Source organism: Metarhizium brunneum, chromosome 3 (genome assembly GCF_013426205.1).
Source record: "Metarhizium brunneum chromosome 3, complete sequence".
NCBI lineage: Eukaryota > Fungi > Ascomycota > Sordariomycetes > Hypocreales > Clavicipitaceae > Metarhizium > Metarhizium brunneum.
Genome location: NC_089424.1, coordinates 4,648,329 through 4,669,052, shown reverse-complemented (window position 1 = coordinate 4,669,052; position 20,724 = coordinate 4,648,329). Strand labels below are relative to the sequence as shown.

Genomic DNA, 20,724 nt, shown 5'->3' with positions numbered 1-20,724 from the left:
AAGTGAGAGATGTTCTTGTGATCGGTATACACCTTAACTTTGTGTTTGCTTCCCATGAGGTAATGTCTAAATTCCTTGAAAGCATTGATGATTACTAGGAATTCTTTGTTGTAGATAGGGTAGTTAAGTTCTGCTCCATGAAGTTTCTTTGAGTAGAACGCAATAGGGTGTAGTTTTCCGTTATTGTCTCTTTGTTTAACTTGTGCTCTTAGAGCAAAGTCTGATGAATTGGTTTCTAATTCCGTTTCCTTTTCTAGGTTAAAGGTTCTTAAAACAGGTTCGGATGTGATGAGTTCTTTGATCTTGTTAAAGGCATATTACGCCTTATCGTTCTAATTCTATTGCTTATTCTTCTTGGTGAGTTCATCTAAGGGTGCTGCGATTTTGTTGTAGCTTTTGATGAATCTCTTGTAGTAGTTCGCAAAGCCTCTAAAGCTTTGTATGTTCTTGATATTTTTTGGTGTTGGCCAGTTCCTTACTGCCTCGATCTTTGTCTTTTCTATTTGTATCTTGTTCGGTTGTATTGTGTGTCCTAGGAAGTCTACTTCCTGTGTATAGAACTTATATTTTGCTGGTTCAAGTAATAGTTTAGCGTCTTGTAGCGTTTTCAGTACCGTGTGTATGTGTCCTTTGTGGTCTTCTAGGGTTTTCGAGAAGATCAGTATATCATCGAGATATACTACCACGAAGTTATCCAAATATTCTTGTAGTACGCTGTTGATTATTCTCTGGAATGTTGCTGGTGCGTTGGTGAGCCCTATTGGCATTACTAAGTATTCGAATAGTCCGAATTTCGTTCTGAAGGCTGTCATCCATTTGTGACCCTTCTTTATTCGAATCAAGTTGTATGCTCCTTTTAGGTCTACCGCGGTGAACCAATTCATACCGTGTAATCGGTCTTGTAGTTCTGATATTAGTGGCAACGGTGTTCTGTCTTTCATGGTAATCGCGTTTAATCGCCGATAATCTACTACTAACCGCAATTTTCCGTTTTTCTTTGGAACAAACATAACTGGGTATCCAGCTTCTGATGTTGATGCTCTGATATAGCCTTTTGCTAGCATCTTGTTGATGTATTCTCGTAACGTTTTGAGTTCTTTTGCGTTTAAGTTGTAGATCTTGTGGAATGTTGTTGACTTTCTATTTGCTAATTCGATTTTATGATCCCATTGACTGTGTTTGGGTAATCCGGTTTCTAATTCTTCTGCGAATAATTTTTTGTATTTCCGGTATTCCTTAGGGATATTCTTGAGTTTTTCTTCTTTTGTTATTGGGCTTTTGTCGTTTTTGTTGTTCTCGTTTTTCTTCTCTTCTTCGAGTTTCTTATTTGTGTTTGCGAGGTCTTTCCTTAAGGTGGTAATAACCTTTTGGATCTTGGCTTTTGTCTTCTTGTTGCTTATTGTTGTTCGTATCCCGGTTTGTAGCGCTATCGAGGTTGTTACGGTGGATCTAATCGTTCTTTTCTTTGTACTTATTGTCTCTGTATTGTTTATTTGTTGTTGTTGGTCCTTGGATAACTTGCTTGAAGGTTCCTTTTCTTTAGAACTTTGTTCGTGAGCTAAGTTATAATGAAATTTCGTTCTTTCTTCCGAATTCTGCTGATTCTGTTGGCCTGAAGTCTTGTTCCACTTTAGTTGGCCTGTCCTCTAGTTGATTAGTGGGTTACTCTCCCATAACCATGGGTACCCTAACACTAGGTCGTGTTCCGATACGTTTATAATATTGAGTTGAATCACTTCTGAATGACCTTGAATCTGTACTTCGAGATGATCAGTCTCTTGGTTAATGATTCCGTTATTGTAGGCAAAAAGTTTTCCTTTGATATCAGTTAACTCGTATGGTGCCTCTTTGTGTTTCCACGGTAGTTGGTAACGATTAACAACTCTGGGTGAGATATAGTTGCCTATCGCGCTACTGTCCACAAGTATGCGAACGTGATGTCCCATGACTTCGGTGTCTAATACCATCTTATCGCTTTGTCTATCTTGGATTGCATTGAGGGTTATTAGCGTCTTTCTCTTTATGCCAGCTTGTAGCCCTTTTACAGATGGTGTGCCTTGTTTTTTGAGTTTTCTGGAATAGATTCTTCTGCGATTTGTCGTTTTATTTCCTGGTATTATTCTGTAGGTCTAGTTCTATTTTGTGGGTGCTTAAAGCAAAACCTATTGTTAAACATTTGATATAGGCGGTTATAAATTTGGTCTTTTATTTCTTCGTGCTTTTTGCATCTTGGGTTGTCGTAGTTTACTGCATGTTTCTTGTTGTATTTGGGGTTGAACTTCTGTTCGTGGTACTACTTATCCAGCCTTTGTTCATTGTGGTATGTTGATTCTGTGGTTCCCCTGGGATCTTTCTGTTTGAGTATGTCTAATGCTCGCTGTGTCCGTTTGTATGCTGCTGGTGTCCCATATTGCCACTTGTGCTATTCTCTGGCCTTATCTACCATATGTTCTGAGTAATTTGGTAGTGGGTATACCATGTGGTCTTTTGTTTCACATCGAGGTGACTTGAGTAGTAACTCTCTTCTGTGTGTTGAGATCTTTCCCCCATACACATACTGATGCTACTGCCTGTTCTTTGTATATACATGTAACTGGCATGTGTCTGATTCACATACGTCCGTAGGATTTGTATGAGCTTGGCATTTGATGGGTGTGTTTAAATCGGGTTCCAAGATCATCGTTTGATCGTTATTGATTATCTTTACTCTCTATTCTAGGAGTTCCCATCTGAAGTATAGTGCTTTGATTGGATATCCTTTTATCCTGATTGGAAATGTATTTAGTTGTGCCTTGGTTGTAAAATGTGCCTGGCACATCATAAATATGTATGATGCCTATGCTAATCGTGTATAGTCCTTATGTCTTGGTGAGAGTCTGGGGTTATCCCCTTCTTCCCTCTCTGGGTATTATAGTGTCGGGTTTCTCAATATTGTGGTGGTGTCCACTGCAATAATAGGAATTGCGAAATGTTTTCCTGTTGGTGCGGGGAAATATCGTTGTATAGCTTGCTCTTGTGTGGCTGTTAGCCCTGCTGGCGTTTCTTCCTCGCTTTGTTTGTCTTCGGACGCTTCTGGAGTGTCTAGGATTGCGTTGTCGTCATCGACGCTTATCTCCCTTACTCTATCTTCTGGTTCGTCGAGGGGGGTGAGGATTTGTGCGTCTTGCTCCTCCCTATGTTGTTGTTCCCTTCGAATCTTCCTTGCTTCTGCTTGTTGTCGCACCCAATTGAGGATTTCTTGGTGCGAGTCTTCGTCCAAATATTCCGGCGACTTTAGTTCATGGAGTTCTTTTCGTCCCGTTATTGTAAGAGTTTTCTTTTCCATTGATTGTTTGTCCAGTTCTTCTTGTACCAGTTGTTTGGCTACTTGCAGCCTGTTTCCCACGAAGTTCACAATTTTCTTCCTTGGTTTTCTTGGTTCTTTTGGAAACCATCCTGTTTCTTGTTTGCTGCTTATGTGAACGTAGCAGTTGTCGTTGTAGCAGAAGGTCCAGTTGAGGTTTTTATGTTCCACCTCTGGTTCGGTAACTTCGTTTTTCTGTTGGTTAGTAGCGTTGAGCTGTTTCTTACCTCCTTCTGGTACTGGCTTCTATTCTTTCCTGGGTTTCTTGTATTTATTGGCGAAATGTCCTGGTTTTCCGTAGTTGTAGCATTTCTTTTCTTTCCTGTTATCCTTTTTGGTAGCGTCAAGCTCTATTTGTCCAGGGTTAAGAGTGTGACCGTAGGCAATAGGTTCTTCTCGCCTTCTCTTCTGGTTTGCTTGCTGTCCTCTTCTTCCTGTGGGGTTCCAGGTTCCCCTTTCCTGTTGCTTTTGCATGCGTCGCTGATACTGTCTGTTATCGATTTGAACTGCTATTGCCATATAGTCTGAGAAGTTGTTTGGTATGTCTTCTTTGTACAGTTTGTCCTTGATTTCTTCTTTCAGTCCTTTAAAGAAGGCTGACATGAGTGGCTCATCTTCCCAGTCTAGTACTGAGGTGACTTGTCTGAAACGTGCCGTATAATCCGATGTAGATCCTTTTTGTCTGAGTTGATCTATGTGAATGATTGCGGTCCTTACTTTGTCGGTTGATCTAAATGTTTTTTTGATTGCTTTTTTGAATTTCTTATAGTTGGCAAATATTTCTTTTGTTTTGTCTTCTTGATCATCTCTTGCGTTGGTGAGATAGTCTCGTATAATTGGTTCAAACCATGTGAGCGCGGTGCCCGTTATATATCCTCCAGCGTGTAGCACTTTTGCTTGCACATCGGTTAACTTGTTTGGGTAGAATCGGTGGTACGCCCTGAGCTGGGTTAAGAATTCTTGGAGCATTCTTGGGTTGCTGTCATAGGGTCCTGGTGCCTTAGGCTTGGTGATCTCTCCTAAGTCTTTTTGTCCTGACATAAGTATTTGGCGTTCAAGGCTGAGTTGCTCAACCTGTTGGCGTAGTCGCATAAGTTCGATCATGAGGTCCTGGGGTCCGAGGCTTTGAGGTTCCTGAGGTGTTGGCGATGCAGTTGCCTTAGACGAGGTAGGTGTTGTAGGTGCTATCTCGACAGTTATCAGATATTGCTCAGAGTGACGTAGTGGTTGTCTGAACAAGAGCTTTTAACGTGTAACGGCTAAGGTTCCCAAGGGATAAACTAGTTGTAGTTTATGTTGGCAGAACAACTAGGGCAGTCAATCTGAGCGGTTGGTTGTTATGTTGGTGATAGGTCGTAGACCGTAACCAAGTGATCAGAGTCAAAGAGTTGTAAGCGAAGCTTATTCAATGTAATGATCTGTGTTGAAAGCTAAGGAGCTAGAGTTTATTTATGGAGCGAAATTGGGGGTCCCTATATACTACGATGGATCACTTCTCCCGTCGTGATGTTTCCCTCTGGATCGCTGTTGTGACCGTGATCCCGCTTACACGGATCACGGTTCCTTCTGCGATCTAGATGTGACGGTCGCTCCGACTATTAATCCGTTGTCCGCCCTGCCTGTGCCGCCCCGTGGCTTATGTAGCCGGCCCAACCTGCAGCCTGCTTCCTGCATACGACTGGGTCGTAACATATAGCCCTTTTATAATAATATAATATTTAATATAACCTTAACTTTTACCGACTTTACTACTAAGGCTATATTATATTAAGCAGGCTACTAAGTCCTTTCTTTTTATTACTAATAATAAAAAACTTAAGCATAATAATTCTAGTCTAAAAAATATAATATTAAAATGAATTAAGGCATAGCGGCAAAAAAGCCTTTTTAATAAGCTTTATAATTTTATTATTTATATTTAATAAAGTATTTAATATAGCTAAAAGTTTATAGTTATTAGTTATAATTATAAGCTTACACGTAATAATAACATAAAGTAGAATTTGTGGTATACTATACTATAAGTAATATTAAATCTTAGAAATATAATTAATAATTATTTTAATAAATAGGTAGAAGTAAATTATACTAGAAATAAGCTTTCTTTAAAAAAACTAGATTACTCTTAAAAAAATAAATATATTTTTAAAAAAGCTTAAAATAATAATTAAAGCTCTTAAATTATTATTTATAATACTTAATTATATTTTTTTAGCTATAAACTTTATATTAGCCTAATTTAAAACAAGAAAAGAGATATATACTAATAATCTAATTATAATACTAATATATAACTTAGGCTAGGCAAAATTAGATAAGTACTATTACCTTACTAATAAATCGCCAGCTTATATTACAGTAATTATACTTTACCCTTTATATAAATAGTATTATATATATAAGAACTAAAAAATAAAATAGGTTAAGTTATTAAAAAAGTTAATTAAAATACTATAAGGTAAATATAAACTAATAGAATTACCTTTTTTTTTAAGGTGTTATTAATAATAATAAATAAGTTCTTAAAATAAAGGAATAAGTATTTATAATTAGCAGTTATTATAAATAAGTATAAGTATTATTATAAGTCTAGACAGGTCTATAAATTTATAAGCGCTCTTATATAATAGCTAAAAAAAACATAATAAAAAACCTACCCTAACTTAAGCAAAATAGCCATGGATATATTATTAATTCTTATAATATTTATAAAGCCTAAAAGGCTTTTTTTTAGGGCAAAAATAATAATTATAAATCGTAAAAACCAGATAAAAAGTAATATAATTAAAGTATTAAAGTATTTAAAATTATAGTTTAGGATATAAGACTTTTAAAGCTTAATATTTTAGGCGTAGTAATAATATAATATAGGTTATATATAATATATAAAATATATTACTATATTATTAATATATTAGGTTTTTAGTAATATAATATAATATAGACTAATACTATATTATATAATATAATATACACTACTTAATAATAGAATAATATTGCGAGGGGGTCCATATTGCCAATATACGTATTGTTTATATTATTTACTACACTGCATTCAAGACCAGGAGTGTTTGAGGAATTGTCCGTATAGCGGTTCCCAGCAACCTCTGCCTTCCCCAACTATACGATATAGCCATGCCTACCGTGAGTCTGTGACCTCCACGGTAGGGCTTTTTACGTAAGCTTGGCTATCCTGGCCATCGCTTATAGATTTGCCTGGGTTCGTAGTTCTTCCACGAACATTCCCACTAGGTCTTTTGATTGAGAGCAGCCTAAGGTGCTCTAGACAGGTGCGCGTCCACTGAGGTCTAGCCCCTACAGTGGATTTTGCCCAACACTGGTTGTCGTAGCGTCGGCTATTATGACTAAACTTAGCCGAAATATAGATTCGGACGGAAGGAAGTCGGTGGTAGTTTAAAGCCTTAGAAAAATCTGGAGTAAAAAAAGAAAAACAGTTATAGAGGAATAACTATAGCTAATATATATCTTAAAACGCTATATAGGGTTCAATTATTAAATAAAACTGCTTTTATTAATAGAATAAGTAAACTTAATATAATTTCTATTTATTATTATATTAGTTATTATAACTTAAATTAATTAAAAAATAAATTTAAATAAAAAAAAGTTTTTAATATTAAATAAAAAGTTATAAATTTTATTTATAATATTTAAAATAATAAGAATATTAATTTTATAAAAAAGCTTAGTTAATATAAGTTTTATAATATAATAATTATAAGCTTAAACTTATATAAATAAGTTATTAATAAAAATAATTATATTATAAAAATAATATATTAATAAAAATAAAATAATAGTATTTATAAAATAATTAGTTAAGTAAAATTACTTTTATTAAAAAGCTAAGTAAAAATATTATTTTTTAAAACTAAAATTATTTTTATAAAAATTAATAATTAAAATAATTAATAAAAGTTTATTATAAGCTTAATTAATATAAATATTTAAAAAGTAATTAAACTTATAAATAAAATTTAAATACTTTTATAAAAGCTAAGAAAACTATAAATATTTAATTTTAATATAAATATTAAAATTAAAGTTAATTTTTTAGTATTTTAAATTAATACTTTTAAATTAGCTTAAAATAATTAAAAAAATAGCTTTAAAAATATAAATAATAAAAATCTAATTTTATTAAGGCTAAAAATATTATTATTAGCTATATAAATAAAAAATTAAATTATTATTTTAATTAAAATTATAATTTTTTTTATTAAATTAAAAGTTTATTTATAATAATTAATATTAAATAAATTAAAATAATAAATATACTTATAATAAAATATTAATAAATTATTAAGTTATTTAAGTATATTAACTTAATAACTTTTATAAATTAAATCTAAAAATAAAAAAACTTTTTATTAAAAGCTATATAATATTAAATACTTAAAGTAATAAGTAATTATTAGTTATTTAATATTATTTACTTTATAATTAAATATAATAATAACTTTATTAATAATTATAAATAAATTATAAAATTACTTATTTTAAAAATAAAAAATTATAATAATATTATTAAGTAAAAAGTATAATAATTATTATAGCTTAATAATTTTAATAATTATACTAAATTATAAAAAATAATAATAATAATCTAAGAAACTTTAATTTATATTTTATTTAATATTATAAATATAAATAAAAAATAATTAATTAAAAGTATAATTATTAAGCTATAAATTTAGGCTAACTTAATACTTTTAGCTTAATTAAAAAAACCTTTTTTTAAATAAAAAATAATATTTTAAGCTAATACTAGAAAAAGTAATTAAAGTAAAAAAGTAAGTTAATTCTAATTAAATTATAAAAGAAAATACTTAAATAACTAAAAAAATAATAATAAAAAATAAGAATTAAGCTATAAAGCTTATAATTAATAATAATATAATTTTAGTTTTTATTAATTAATTATCTTAGAATTTTATTTTAAAAAAATATTTATAAATTATTATTTAAAAGGTTTAATAAAAAAAGTATTAATTATTAATCTAGAATTAAAAACTAAAATAATTAAATTTTAAAAAATAATATAAAAAAACTAATAATAAAAAAAAAATAAGTTTTATTTTAATAATAATTAATTAAATTAAGCTTAAAATAATAAATTATTAATTAAATATTATTATAAAAAGCTATATTTTTAATATATTTAAGAATATACTTATAAATTAATAAGTATTTTTTATAATTATTTATAATTTTTAATTTTAAAATTATATTAAATATTTTTAATAAACTTTTTAGGTTTAAATTAATAAAAAAACTAAAAATTAAATAAAAATATTATTTAATTATTAAAAACTTAAAAATTAAAATTAAGAATTATAATTAAATTAATTTATTTATTATAAAGCCTAATAAATTAATTAATATTTTATAAATTAAAAATATTATATATTATTTTATATTTATTATTAATATTATATTATTTTAGTATTTATATAATTAAAGTATTTATTAAAATATAATATTAATCTTAATATAATTAATTTATAAGTCTAAAATATTAATTTATATAATCTAAAAATACTATAAATAATAGGTTTTTAAGTATAAAAAGATAATTAATACTAGCCTTAAGATAATAGCTACCTATATAGTTAAAAGAAGAAGATATACTAGCCAAAACCTAAAAGTAGAATTTACTATAAATAAAATATTATAGTATAATTAACTAGGTTATTTTAGCTTAAAAACTATTAAGTAATTAAAAAAAAAATATTTTAGAATTAAATTATAAAAACTAAAAATTATAAAATATAATTATTATAATTAAAATAAAATATACTAATAAATATTTTAAAGGTAATTAATTAAATTAAATAAATTATTTAAAGAAATTTAGGTTAATTAAATTAATTTTTTTAAAAACTATTAAAAATTTATTTAAGTTATATTTATTATAAATATATATTTAAAACTTATTTTTTTTTATTTTTTAAAAAGCTATAATTTAAGTAAAAAAAACTAAAAAATCTTAAAAAACTTTTTTAATTAAATAAAAGTTTAATATAATTTTAAGCTTAAAGTTATATAATTAAATAATAAATTATTTAATAAAAAAGTTTAAAAAAAACTAAAAATTTAATTTATTAAAGTAAAAAAATTTATTTTAAATATTTAGGCCTAAAATAAAAGTACTAAAAAATTAAGAGATATAATTATAAAAAAAGCTTATATAATATAAATAATAATAAAATTATTATATAACTTATAAAAAAATATTATAAAAACTATATATTACTTATATAATTATACTTTTTTAAAATAAAATAAATAATATAGCCTATTTAAAAGTGTTTTTAAAAAGTAATTAATACTTAGTTATTTAAAAGCGTATAATTATAAAGTATTTATAATAATAATAAATACTTAACTTAAGCTTTATAAAAAGTAAAAGCTTAAATTAAAAGCTTATATTAGGTATTTTATAAGCTATTAATTTTTAAATATTTATAAAATATAAGTTTTATATAAGAATAAAATTATTTTAATTTAAGATATTATTTTTAATAAGTTTAGCTTTTTTAAGAATAAAATAGCTTATTTTAAACTAAAATAATTTATAAGTTAATTATTAAAAAAAATTAAAATCCTAAAAAAATAATAAGCTATAAAATTTATACTTAAATAAAAAATACTTAATAATTCTAATAAATTAAATAAAAAAATTCTAAATAAAATTATTATAAATATAAGTATATAGGATAAATTAAATTATAAAAATAATAAAAATATATATAAAAAGTTAAAAAAGCTAGGTTATATAACGCTATTATTAATAGACCTAAACCTTAAAGAAAGCCTAAAAGTAATATTTATAGCTAATTTTCTAATTCGCTACTAATCTGGCTATTCTAAGAGGGTAAATACTAAAGGCTATAACCTAAACTATTATAATTATAAAGTTAAGCAGGTTAGTATTAATTATTAATTCCACGAATTCTATTTAATTTAAATTAAAATAGTAGTTTATAGCGTATTTAATACTAAGATTAAGTTTTAATTATATAAGAAAAATTTATTAAAAGCTTTAAAAACTATAAAAAACCTTTAAAAATACCTATTCTAGAATAAATTTATTAAGGTATAATAAAAGTACCTTACTTTATATAGCCAGATAAATTCTTTTATTAAGGTTTCTTAATTATAAGCTAAAAAGTAAAGAGTTCTTAGTTATATATAGGTATTTACTTATAAGACAAATAAGCACAGCTATCTCTAGAAATATAAGGCGCGGCTTATTATATACAGGAACTAGTAAGAAAAGAATACTCTCTTAACTTATATAATAATACTAGCTAGTATATTATTCTAAGCGCTAATAGTAATAACTGCTAAATATAATCTTAAACTAGAATAAATAGATGCTATTAATATATTTATAAATTATAAATTAAATAAAGTTATCTATATATAAATACTACTAGATTATAAGAAATACAGCAAAGTATTACAGCTAAAAAAAGCACTTTACGGCTTATAAAGGTTACTATTATTATAGCAAAGGGTATTAATAAAGAGCTTATAAGAATTAGGTTTTTATCCTATTTTATAGGAGCTATATATTATAACTAAAAACTTTATAATAGTATTTTTCTTTATTAATAATATTATTTAAGTATATAAGAAAGCTAATAAAAAATTACTAAGAAAACTATAAAAAGCTTAAAGCTTTAATATAAAATAATATAATTAGGTAAGTTAAAGTAGTTTCTTAGTATTTATATTTTAAGAAATAAGTAAAATAAAATAATTTAATTAACTTAAAATACTTATATTAATAAAATAATATATAAGTTTTTTATTTAATTAAATAATAAGCTATTATTAATATTTATAAACCTAAAAAAGTTATTAAAATTAAAAATATAAGTAATAAAAAAGTTAATTAAAATTTATTAATAAAAAATTAAATTTATTTTATTTATAATTATATTAATAAAGCCAGATATTAGATTTATAATTAATAAACTTATATAATATAATTTTAATTTAAGTAATATATATTATAAAATAATAAATAAAATAATTTAATATTTTTGTTTTATTAGATTATTTATTTTATAACTTAGAAATAATAATTAAAAAAATATAAAACTAATTAAAATATTTATTAACTTAAATAATATATTATTTATTAATAATATAAAAAATTAAAAAAGCTTATAAAATTATATATTAAAATTATATAATAAATTAATTATATAAAAAGTATTAAAATAAATTATTATAATAACTTTAAGTATAAAAACTAAATTAATTATAATTTTATAAGTAATTAAAAAAATAATAATTATAAAAAAACTATTAAACTTTTTATAAATTAAGTTAAATAAGCTTTTATATTTAAAAATTAATAATAAATAAATAATTAAATTATTAATTAAAAAATTAATAAAATTAATTATTTAATTTTATTATATTAATATTTATTAATATTAATTATATTAATAAATTTAAAGTAATTAAATTAAAGTATAATAAATAAAATTAAAAAATATAATAATAAATAAAATAATAAAAGTATTACTTAAAGTTTAATATATTAAATTTTTATAATAATTATAAATAAAAAATATTTAAAGCTAAATTAATAATAAAATTAAATTAAAAAAAACTTAAAATAAAATATAAAAAAAACTTTAAAATTTTAATAATAAATTAGATTTTAAGTTAAAATTAAATATAAAAAAAAGTAAAAAAAGTATTATTTTTAAAAAAGTTAATTATTATAAATATTAATATTAAAATTTAATAAAAATAATAAATAATTATAAATAAATACTTAAAAAAAAGCTTATTTAAAAAATATATTAAATAAAATTATTTTTATTAATAAAATAAATAAATTTAATATAATTTTTATTTATTATTATATTAATTATTATAATTTAAGTTAATTAAAAAATAAATTTAAATAAAAAAAAGTTTTTAATATTAAATAAAAAGCTATAAATTTTATTTATAATACTTAAAATAATAAGAATATTAATTTTATAAAAAAGCTTAGTTAATATAAATTTTATAACGTGATATTAACGCTCTTACTGCGAAGCCCGCCTTACGGGTATAGTATTTTGTTAACCAGTCAACTCAACGTCAACCAAACTCAATACAGGATCGAGGTTGATCAACTCAACGGATGAGTTGCTTATTAAGCGGCCAACTCACTCAATAGATGGCTGAGATTGGTTGGGTTGAGTTGATCGCCACCCTGCATGCGCTTCTTAAAGCTTATCTGAGAAAGTCCACGCTGGACCTGTTCAAAGCCTGGAGGGCAATCAAGCATGTTGTACTTAATCAGCTGTTTAAACTCATGTCTAATCAAGCAAAACAGTAGATTAGAACACTGATTAAGCTTTTGGGGCCTTTGTATAATGCTGTTTGTGGCTGGGTTTTACACAAAGCTCTTAGAAAAGTGGAGGAATAACGTAAGCTACTTTATATAAAAACATATCTGCCTCCGCTTATTTATACTGGGGTGTTCACGAAGTCATGGGGTCTACTGTGTGTCCATATAATCAAATTATTAATAAAAAGTCATGGCGTTCTTTCACTAGAGCATTTTTATACTTATTGGCACCTGAGACGAAAAGGTTCGCCATAGCATTTACTTAAGCCATTATAATAGACCGATATGGTGAACCACATATCACGCGCCCCTTAGCAGAGCATAAGAAGAGAGCTAAGTTTATTTAAGACGATAGAGCCGACGAGGGCTCCTTTAACTTGCAGTAGATACCACTAAATTAGGCATATAAAAGCTGGGAATAATTGCCCTCTACGGCATGCTGAGCTTGTGCAGCGGCTAGCCTCCCATGCGGATCTATTGGGAAACGAGATGAGCTCGATCTTTTGTGGCCCTTAATTTTCTAACAGTCAGCCTACGACTGAATAATTCAAAGTAGGCTACTTAAATAAAGGCGCAGACCGGGCCCTGATCGTGATGCGGGGGCATGTTCAACAAATTCCCTACAAATATTCCCAAGCTTTCCCGAATCACCCTTGGTCCAAGGATGTTGGCTCTGGATGTCACGTATCAATCTCTTTGATTCTGCATCTCGTGCCTCAACACGAACTTCATACGGAATTGGTTGACTAATTATTCCTGGTTGGAAGTCAATAACTGGGTTTGCCTCCTGTCCAGTCTTGCCGGCTTTGGAAATTTTAAACACGGCCAACGTTTTTGCAATTGCTAAATATATAGTGGACTGGGCAAGAAATCGGCCAGGACAAACTCGACGCCCAAAACCGAATACCAATTTTCGAGGGTCGCACTCTTCTGATAGACCAATATGGGACAGAAAACGGTCAGGATTAAACGACATTGGGTTGTGATAGGTATTGGGATCATGAGTAAGTGACCTGACTTTCATCAGCGAAATTACCGGAGCAGATGTCGGTATAGTCGACTTACCAAATATTACAGATAATTGTGGCTCCCTCCGGAATCCGATATCCTCTGAAGTCAATTTCTTCTGTGGTCATGTGTGGTAACCCTAAGGGGGCCACCGGATGCCATCGCAGCACTTCTAGAAGCAAGGCGTTGATGTATGGAAGTGATTCTTTGTCATCCATTGTTGGAAGCCTGTTGGTTCCAACGACCCGATGTATCTCTTCCCTGGCTTTTTCTTGAACTTTTGGATGTAGCGCCATAGCCAAGTAAAAGGTTTGGAGAGAGGAAACTGTCTGCTACATGAGTTAGCATGGGTTGGCTAATTATTCTCAAGGCAGCACATTACAGTGTCAGCACCGGCTCCGTACATGGTTGCAGCAGTCCACTTGATGGTGAATTCTTCCTCCGAAGTGGGTTCACGACCTAATTGATCTAGGTGTTCTGATACGTAAGACTTTTTGTAAGTGTTTTGTTCTCTGCGATCCAAAACAAAGGCATAAGGTTTCTCAGCTAATGTCTCCAGTACTGTCCTCCATTCCCGTGCTTTACGTTGAATACTGGCACCTGGAAACCACATCGGCAAATACTTGACTGCAAACGATTAGCATCTAGAGCATCGCTACCCCTGAGTAGCACATCAAAGACGACATGATACATACGGATAGGAAAGATGTCAATCAGCCAAGCTCCTGGTTCAGCTGCCATCGAAAATTGGGTGGTAGATAAATCAGCAAGTTCCACAAGGGGATCCTGTTCATGAGGCTCCACAGAGTACCCATATACAATATTAAGAATTATAGATCCGGTTTGACTTTGCTTCTGATTAGTTTATCTCTAAACTTAAGCAGAAAAATATCTATTTACCGTCGAATATGATTTGCTAGATCATCCGGTTGCTTCATTATCCGCAACATAAGGTGGCAGGCCTCGATGTCCAGTTGGTCGTTAAAGCCAGCAAATGCCTTCGTAGACCCGATGCATTTAGTTATGCATCTCCGATGCACGCGAACGATGTCTCTATCACCCTGGACAGATACTATTCGGTTCCACCCCGTTCTTTGATCTATTAGATATGCTTTCCTTCTCCACCCTACAGGAAAGCGCAGAGTAATCAAAGAAGGACTTGGACTTACAATTCCCCAATTACAACGCTTGATGGTCGTGATGCATTGGTTTTTGATCGCATTTCGAGAAGATCCTGGGCAATATCTACGTCGTTGACCACAACAATGGTCTGGCCCATTATTGTCACGGAGCTGATTGGGCCTTGAAGACATTGTCATTGTTGGCTCGACAACGAAAGGCAGATAGCCAGACAGTAATTAGATCACTGACCGTAAAGATCTTTGTGCTTAGCCCAGTGTTCCCATTCTTTGCAGCCCTTTGGAGGAAGCCCTGTTAAGCTGCCGACCAAAGGCCATCTCTGAGGACCAGGTGGGAGAGAAAGCGAAGTCGCTGGCTTGAGAAAAGTTACAAGTATGCGGAAACCAAGCGCTGCCAAGAGCGTAACGATAAATATGTAAACAACAATCATGTTTGGGACATATAAATCCTCTGCAATGTGGATTAAGTTAAATTAAGATGGTGGTGAAAGAAGGATTTGAATGTGCAGAACGTACAAGATGGATTTTGGTGGCTGATAATGGCTCATGATATAAAGTCGAAGACATTGCTTGCTGGGTTATTTGCCACTGCCTTCTTTTTGCAAGATCGCATTGCTTCCTAGCTTTTGCCTGATTTTAGTGTGCTACTTGTTTCGCGTCCCACTTTATATCTTGAGCATTCCCAATACATACAGTGGAGTGTGGTACGAGCGTTTAGGTTCGCGGAGACCCGCTCGCACAGTATGAATATTTTGTTAAAAAGACGCTCCGACGTACAGGTTTCAGATTTTGACGCCGCCAGCCACCAGTGACAGGTTTTAATCAGAATGTTGAAGGCAACTACCAAATGCACCCACCGCATCAAATCGGAGGTATGACGGTCACTGCTCTTACTGAAAAGCGAAGGTTTTCTTTAAATTCCGACCCCCCCTGCACGCTAACACGTCATCCAATTTCGCTAGAAAAGATAGCTCGTATCACGTGTTTTCAAGGCCTCTGATTGGCCAGAATACTGATTTTTGATTGGCTATTCTAACACCTTCGTACAGTCCCCTTTTGCTCGAAGAATGGGGTCCGCGTAAATTTCCCTTTGGGTTTCGCAGTCAACGACCCTGACTCGCCCATTTCGCGGTCAGATATTTAAGCCAATCTTTTCTACTCCGAACCACCTGCCCGCGATCACGTGTACCAATTTGTTAGATTCTCAGTTACCTCAGGGCCTACTAGAGACGATACAGCAAACCGTGGGCCCGGCAGACGAGGACATTTGTGGTCTGGACGGTATGCTAGCCAAGCGACATACTGGCGGCGCAGGCCGAGATGAACCACCTTATCTGCTAACCCTGTGGTTGAAAGACTCATTGAGTTTTAGGCCTCACGTCCGCAACAGTGCCCTCATGCACGGCAAAGCTCTCTTGTGGTATGTGTATGGGAGCTCTCCTTTGCGCTCTGTGGTTTTTTGGTCGTTTGTAGAATGGAAAAGGGGCCAAGTGGCCAGCCGCGTCGTCCGGGCGGTATTTGGCGGTAGGTATTTGGTCCTATTTTGCGCCCCACCGAGGGTGGCAGAATGACCCTCGCGGCCCCTTCACCGTCCGGTATCCGACGCCAGATACCGCCGGCCTACCTGGTGAGGCTGTTTACAAGTTGGCGCCAGCGCTGCGCAGCGGGTGGGTGAGTCGAACGTGAGACACATATCTGTGCACATAGTAATACTCTAACAAAGTATTACCCTCCGGGCCGAATATCCAGCCGTCAAGTCCCTGGCCATGGGCCCGTGGCAACAGCAAATGTTCAAAGTATTTTGCCAGTAACTAAATAGAATCTGACTCTTATTATCAATTGTGTCACACACACAATTGTATGGGACAGCCTAGACAGAATAAAAGACTCTTAATTTCCTACATTAAGAGTAGAATAATACGAAACTAAATACTTATTGTAATACTGCTGCCTGCCAGGCAGCAGTATAGTAATAGCTGTTGCCTTGAATGAGCGACTTGACCTTGACAAATTGTCCGACAGTCAGGCTTTGGCTGAGTTTGTTGGGTAATGTAACGCGGTCCATAGTAAGCAAAGTATGACGAGCGCTAGGACTAATTTTGATATACTCAGGAGTGTTCTTGCCCCCCCTTCGCGCTTGTTGTTGTAGGGCGTTGGCAAACCATGTAGGTCCAGCCGACGACCCCAATTCTGATTACCGACCCGTACTCTTTTGACCGTGGCATAGTCTAACAGCTCGCCTTCCCGGACCACTTCTCCCATTATGGCCGCCATAGGCGCGGCATTGTTAACCATAAGAATGCGTGTTACGAATTGGTCGATAAGCGTCCCCGACGAGTTTAGTCGCGTCGTTCGACCCGATAACGAACACAATCTTTGGGCGCGGGGCCCTTGACGATTACTGTACTGGTGGAAGAGCTGCGTTATTCCATCTTGGCTGACGGTGTTCAACGACTTGGAGCTAGAATCGTGCATCCTGTTGCGAAGGTTGTTGCAGAGAACAACTGCATCCTCAACCGCACAAGCGCCGCCAAGACCCAGGTCCGGGGTCATCGTCAAACACTATGTTAGCATTAGGAGAAGACCGAGAGGGCACTACTCACTTTGTGGACTGCATCACCAATAAGAACAATACGGCCGCTATGCCAATTCTTCAGTACGCCTTCCTCGACAGGGACAAGTCCCGAGCTTGACCTGGAGTACCAGAGATTTCCGAAGATGATGGTCTCCGTAACGGGAGTGCTCATGATCTGCTCAGCCACCACTTCCTCATCTTTGTCGGTATACCTCGTGTTCACGGGCCAGCGTGTTCTCATTTCATCTTTGACAAAGACTGCCCAATACAATGTATCCGACGTCGTTGCCATGAACACAGAGAAGCCGTTGCTATGGCAGATATGGATGTCACCGATCCCAAAATCTGACATATGCGGACTGGCGCCGAAGAGACACCTATACGACGTAGTGAATGCTTTATACATCACGAGATGCTTTAGTCACGCACGGACAAACAAGGGGAGCGAACGACTAGGGGCCCCAAACATACAATTTCGTTCCTCGAGCGCTATCGACCCCGGGGTCAGTTTGTTGGCGTGCTTCCACAAAAAATCCCTTGCAGTGCTGTGTACTCCATCAGCACCTATAACAATAGCTCCCGTCTCGACACTGCCGTCATCCAGAACAACCGACACTCCATGGTCCGTTTGCTCGATTTGCCTGACAAACTTCTTCGTGGCAACTCGAGACTTGTCTGGCAAGTGATTGTAGAGTGTTTCTATATAAGCCTGGCGATCCAATATCAGTGTCGGGTATCCATAGCTAGGAGATGAGACACATTAGTAGCCGTTCACGTCTTTGAAGTATACTCCATTCGCTGGGCAAATACGTAACGTCTAACGTACCATTCTTCCAACCGCTTCGTCACATCTGGCCGTGCTATGACATTCCCGTGCGGCCCTCTTCTGTACTCCTTTTTCACGCATCTGGATGATTTCTCGAAGTCCTCAAGACAGCCTAACTGATCCATGATCCTTGCAATGTGCGGCCACATTATAATTACCCCACCCCGTGGGGAGACTACGTCGGGATGCTTCTCGAGTACGACATGTTCGATGCCGGCTCGATGTAGTGCGTGCGCCATGCAGAGACCAGAGATTCCACCCCCTATAACAATGACGCGGGAATAGTTGCATACTTTCGATGTTTCTGAGATGCATTTCATGTTTTCATGTTTTGTCAAAACCTTGATGTTGGATTATATGTGCCAATGCTATACCGCGCTCAATGGTCGAATATTTATGCCTCACTTTCAATTCTGATTTTGCACTATACGTGCTGCAGTGCTGTAAATATGTACGTACGCCCTGGTACTGTACAGTACCGTGCACATACTGTTCGTGATCAGGACATGTATGTACAGAAACCAGGGGGGCTGAGATATATACCACGGTAGCCCCAAAAGGGAAGGGAAATTTTGTGTGCATATATGTACATGTACGTACGTTCGCGTCGTATGCCCGGTTCAGGTGTACTACTTCGAGCCTCTGTGGCTGTCTAAAGCTTGTTAGACAAGCCACTGCAACAGAGATGGCATTTCTGTTACGTGTGTTTTGTCTTTCTGGAGTGTATGGCCGCCAGGCTTGGAAATTGATCGACTGATGAGATGTAATCGATTCGATTGATCGAGCGGGGATTCCAGTCGGTCGGCCAAATGAATCGATATCGATCGATCAAAGAACCATCCTTAGTCAACAGTGGCGTCGATCAACATTAAACTAAGACCAACGATCGAGGCTCAGAAATACGATCAATTTCTAAGCCTCGTATGTATACTTTCTTTTAAAGAAGATCCACATTTTCTAATAAAAGAATTCGCGGGTCTACAATAAACATACGAAAGATGCGATGTGCGAAACTTTATTGCCTTGGCCCCCCTGCCTCAATCAAATCTGTTGGGGTCACAAGGCACCGCAAAAAGAGGTTATAATATCTATATATGGTAGTAAGAGGGGCTGTGTAGTGGTCACTATAACCATGGGTTTCGTTTTCCCCGTTACGAGTCTTACACATGACCTTGCGCGGGATATGAGGTTATGATTTATGAATATTGCCTGCCTGACTACGGTACACACTAGTGGGATCATGCATACATACATACATACCAAGGCATGATTAGCTTTGGCGGCCGCCATCCTTTTGGCCACAAACTCTGTCTAAACCTTCATAAAAACAGCGTATTCTCGTACTTAGCATACGCCCTTGTGTCTCGCCCGCACTTTTTCGGGTCGCGACTTCGCCGCACCCTCAAACAGGCTGATGCGTATTAATAATAGCAGCACAACTTCAGCTCTGAGAAGCTGTCAAAATCCCCACCGCTGCTTGTTGATCAATCTGGTCAGAGCTAAGTTGCGAAATGGCCCAGTTCAAAACAGCCCTTGAAGCGTCCTCTTACCAGCACCCTGGACACTGCAGCCCGTACGAGCATCATCGCAAGCAGACGATGGAGAAAATGCTGGAACTTGGATGCGAGTATGCAACAATGGCTGAGCATGCTCTATCCTGGGCCGAGGACCAGGACCCCTTCGGACACGTCATGTCACAGGCCTATCCACACATCAACGCCAAGTGCTTCACTCGGCTGCTTGAGTCATTTGAAGAGTCTCTAAAGGATAAGTTCCCTGATTTTATGGGCGCTCGTGGGATAAGTGCCATGACAAACAGATACACAATGGCTGTGAAGAGGGTGGTGAAATATCCTGATACCGTATGTCTAACTCCCAGACTCTTATTCAACCTCTATTCAGGCTGATTGAAGCATTACACTAGGTCATCACCGGTGCGCGCATCTCGGAAGTCCGCCCAGACCGCGTTTTTGTGATATTTTCCGTCTGGTCAGTACGCCAAAACATTATGGTCGCCGAGTTTCAGGCTTGGGTTGTCTTCTTCAACCATGATAAGGGTGTGACTGTTGAGTTACCTAGGGAGGGTGGGGTTTACAATGAACTCTACAGGAATCTCTTAAGACGGGCCGAAGAGTCAAATCGTGCGGTCCAACGTTGGCACATGAAGAAAATCGCTGGTAGCCCGGCACAGGAAAAGCTGTAGATAGCCGCGTTAGCCCAGATTCCCATTTGCCCGTATCTGATGGAAGTGGGTGCTAAAATGGCCTCAGACTGCTCTGCCACGCTTGCCAATGCAAAATCATGTTTGGAGTGTCTCTGTCAGCTCAATCAATCACTTATCAAGAATAAGTCGCTCATCTAAGGCAACGGTCATTGCTACACTGCTGCTGTAAAGGGGCACGGGGTATATTCAGCCAGAACCATGTTGCAAAACCAACAACTTTG

General features: G+C 33.7%; 5 protein-coding genes across 5 annotated transcripts; 1 reads left to right on the top strand and 4 right to left on the bottom strand.

Moving 5' to 3' along the window:
• Positions 1–338: 338 nt before the first annotated feature.
• Positions 339–1,967, bottom strand: Tf2-2_1 (Transposon Tf2-2 polyprotein; the record flags this gene model as incomplete). Its single annotated transcript, XM_066130832.1, has 2 exons — positions 339–1,646; positions 1,713–1,967. 2 exons carry the CDS (start codon positions 1,965–1,967, stop codon positions 339–341), a joined length of 1,563 nt encoding a protein of 520 aa, XP_065986768.1.
• A 941-nt stretch (positions 1,968–2,908) lies between these two features.
• Positions 2,909–4,447, bottom strand: RTL1_0 (Retrotransposon-like protein 1; the record flags this gene model as incomplete). Its single annotated transcript, XM_066130831.1, has 3 exons — positions 2,909–3,538; positions 3,571–3,665; positions 3,721–4,447. The coding sequence occupies 3 exons, from the start codon at positions 4,445–4,447 to the stop codon at positions 2,909–2,911; spliced, it is 1,452 nt and encodes a 483-aa protein (XP_065986704.1).
• Positions 4,448–13,792: 9,345 nt separating this feature from the next.
• On the bottom strand, positions 13,793–15,018 carry ordA (O-methylsterigmatocystin oxidoreductase; the record flags this gene model as incomplete). Its single annotated transcript, XM_066130830.1, has 5 exons — positions 13,793–14,068; positions 14,122–14,366; positions 14,435–14,586; positions 14,640–14,831; positions 14,909–15,018. The coding sequence occupies 5 exons, from the start codon at positions 15,016–15,018 to the stop codon at positions 13,793–13,795; spliced, it is 975 nt and encodes a 324-aa protein (XP_065986800.1).
• Positions 15,019–16,811: 1,793 nt separating this feature from the next.
• Positions 16,812–18,404, bottom strand: DEP2 (FAD-dependent monooxygenase DEP2; the record flags this gene model as incomplete). Its single annotated transcript, XM_066130829.1, has 5 exons — positions 16,812–17,014; positions 17,077–17,440; positions 17,482–17,849; positions 17,925–18,196; positions 18,280–18,404. The coding sequence occupies 5 exons, from the start codon at positions 18,402–18,404 to the stop codon at positions 16,812–16,814; spliced, it is 1,332 nt and encodes a 443-aa protein (XP_065986935.1).
• Positions 18,405–19,916: 1,512 nt separating this feature from the next.
• On the top strand, positions 19,917–20,482 carry G6M90_00g066500 (uncharacterized protein; the record flags this gene model as incomplete). Its single annotated transcript, XM_014683878.2, has 2 exons — positions 19,917–20,141; positions 20,204–20,482. 2 exons carry the CDS (start codon positions 19,917–19,919, stop codon positions 20,480–20,482), a joined length of 504 nt encoding a protein of 167 aa, XP_014539364.2.
• Between the last annotated feature and the right edge of the window lie 242 nt (positions 20,483–20,724).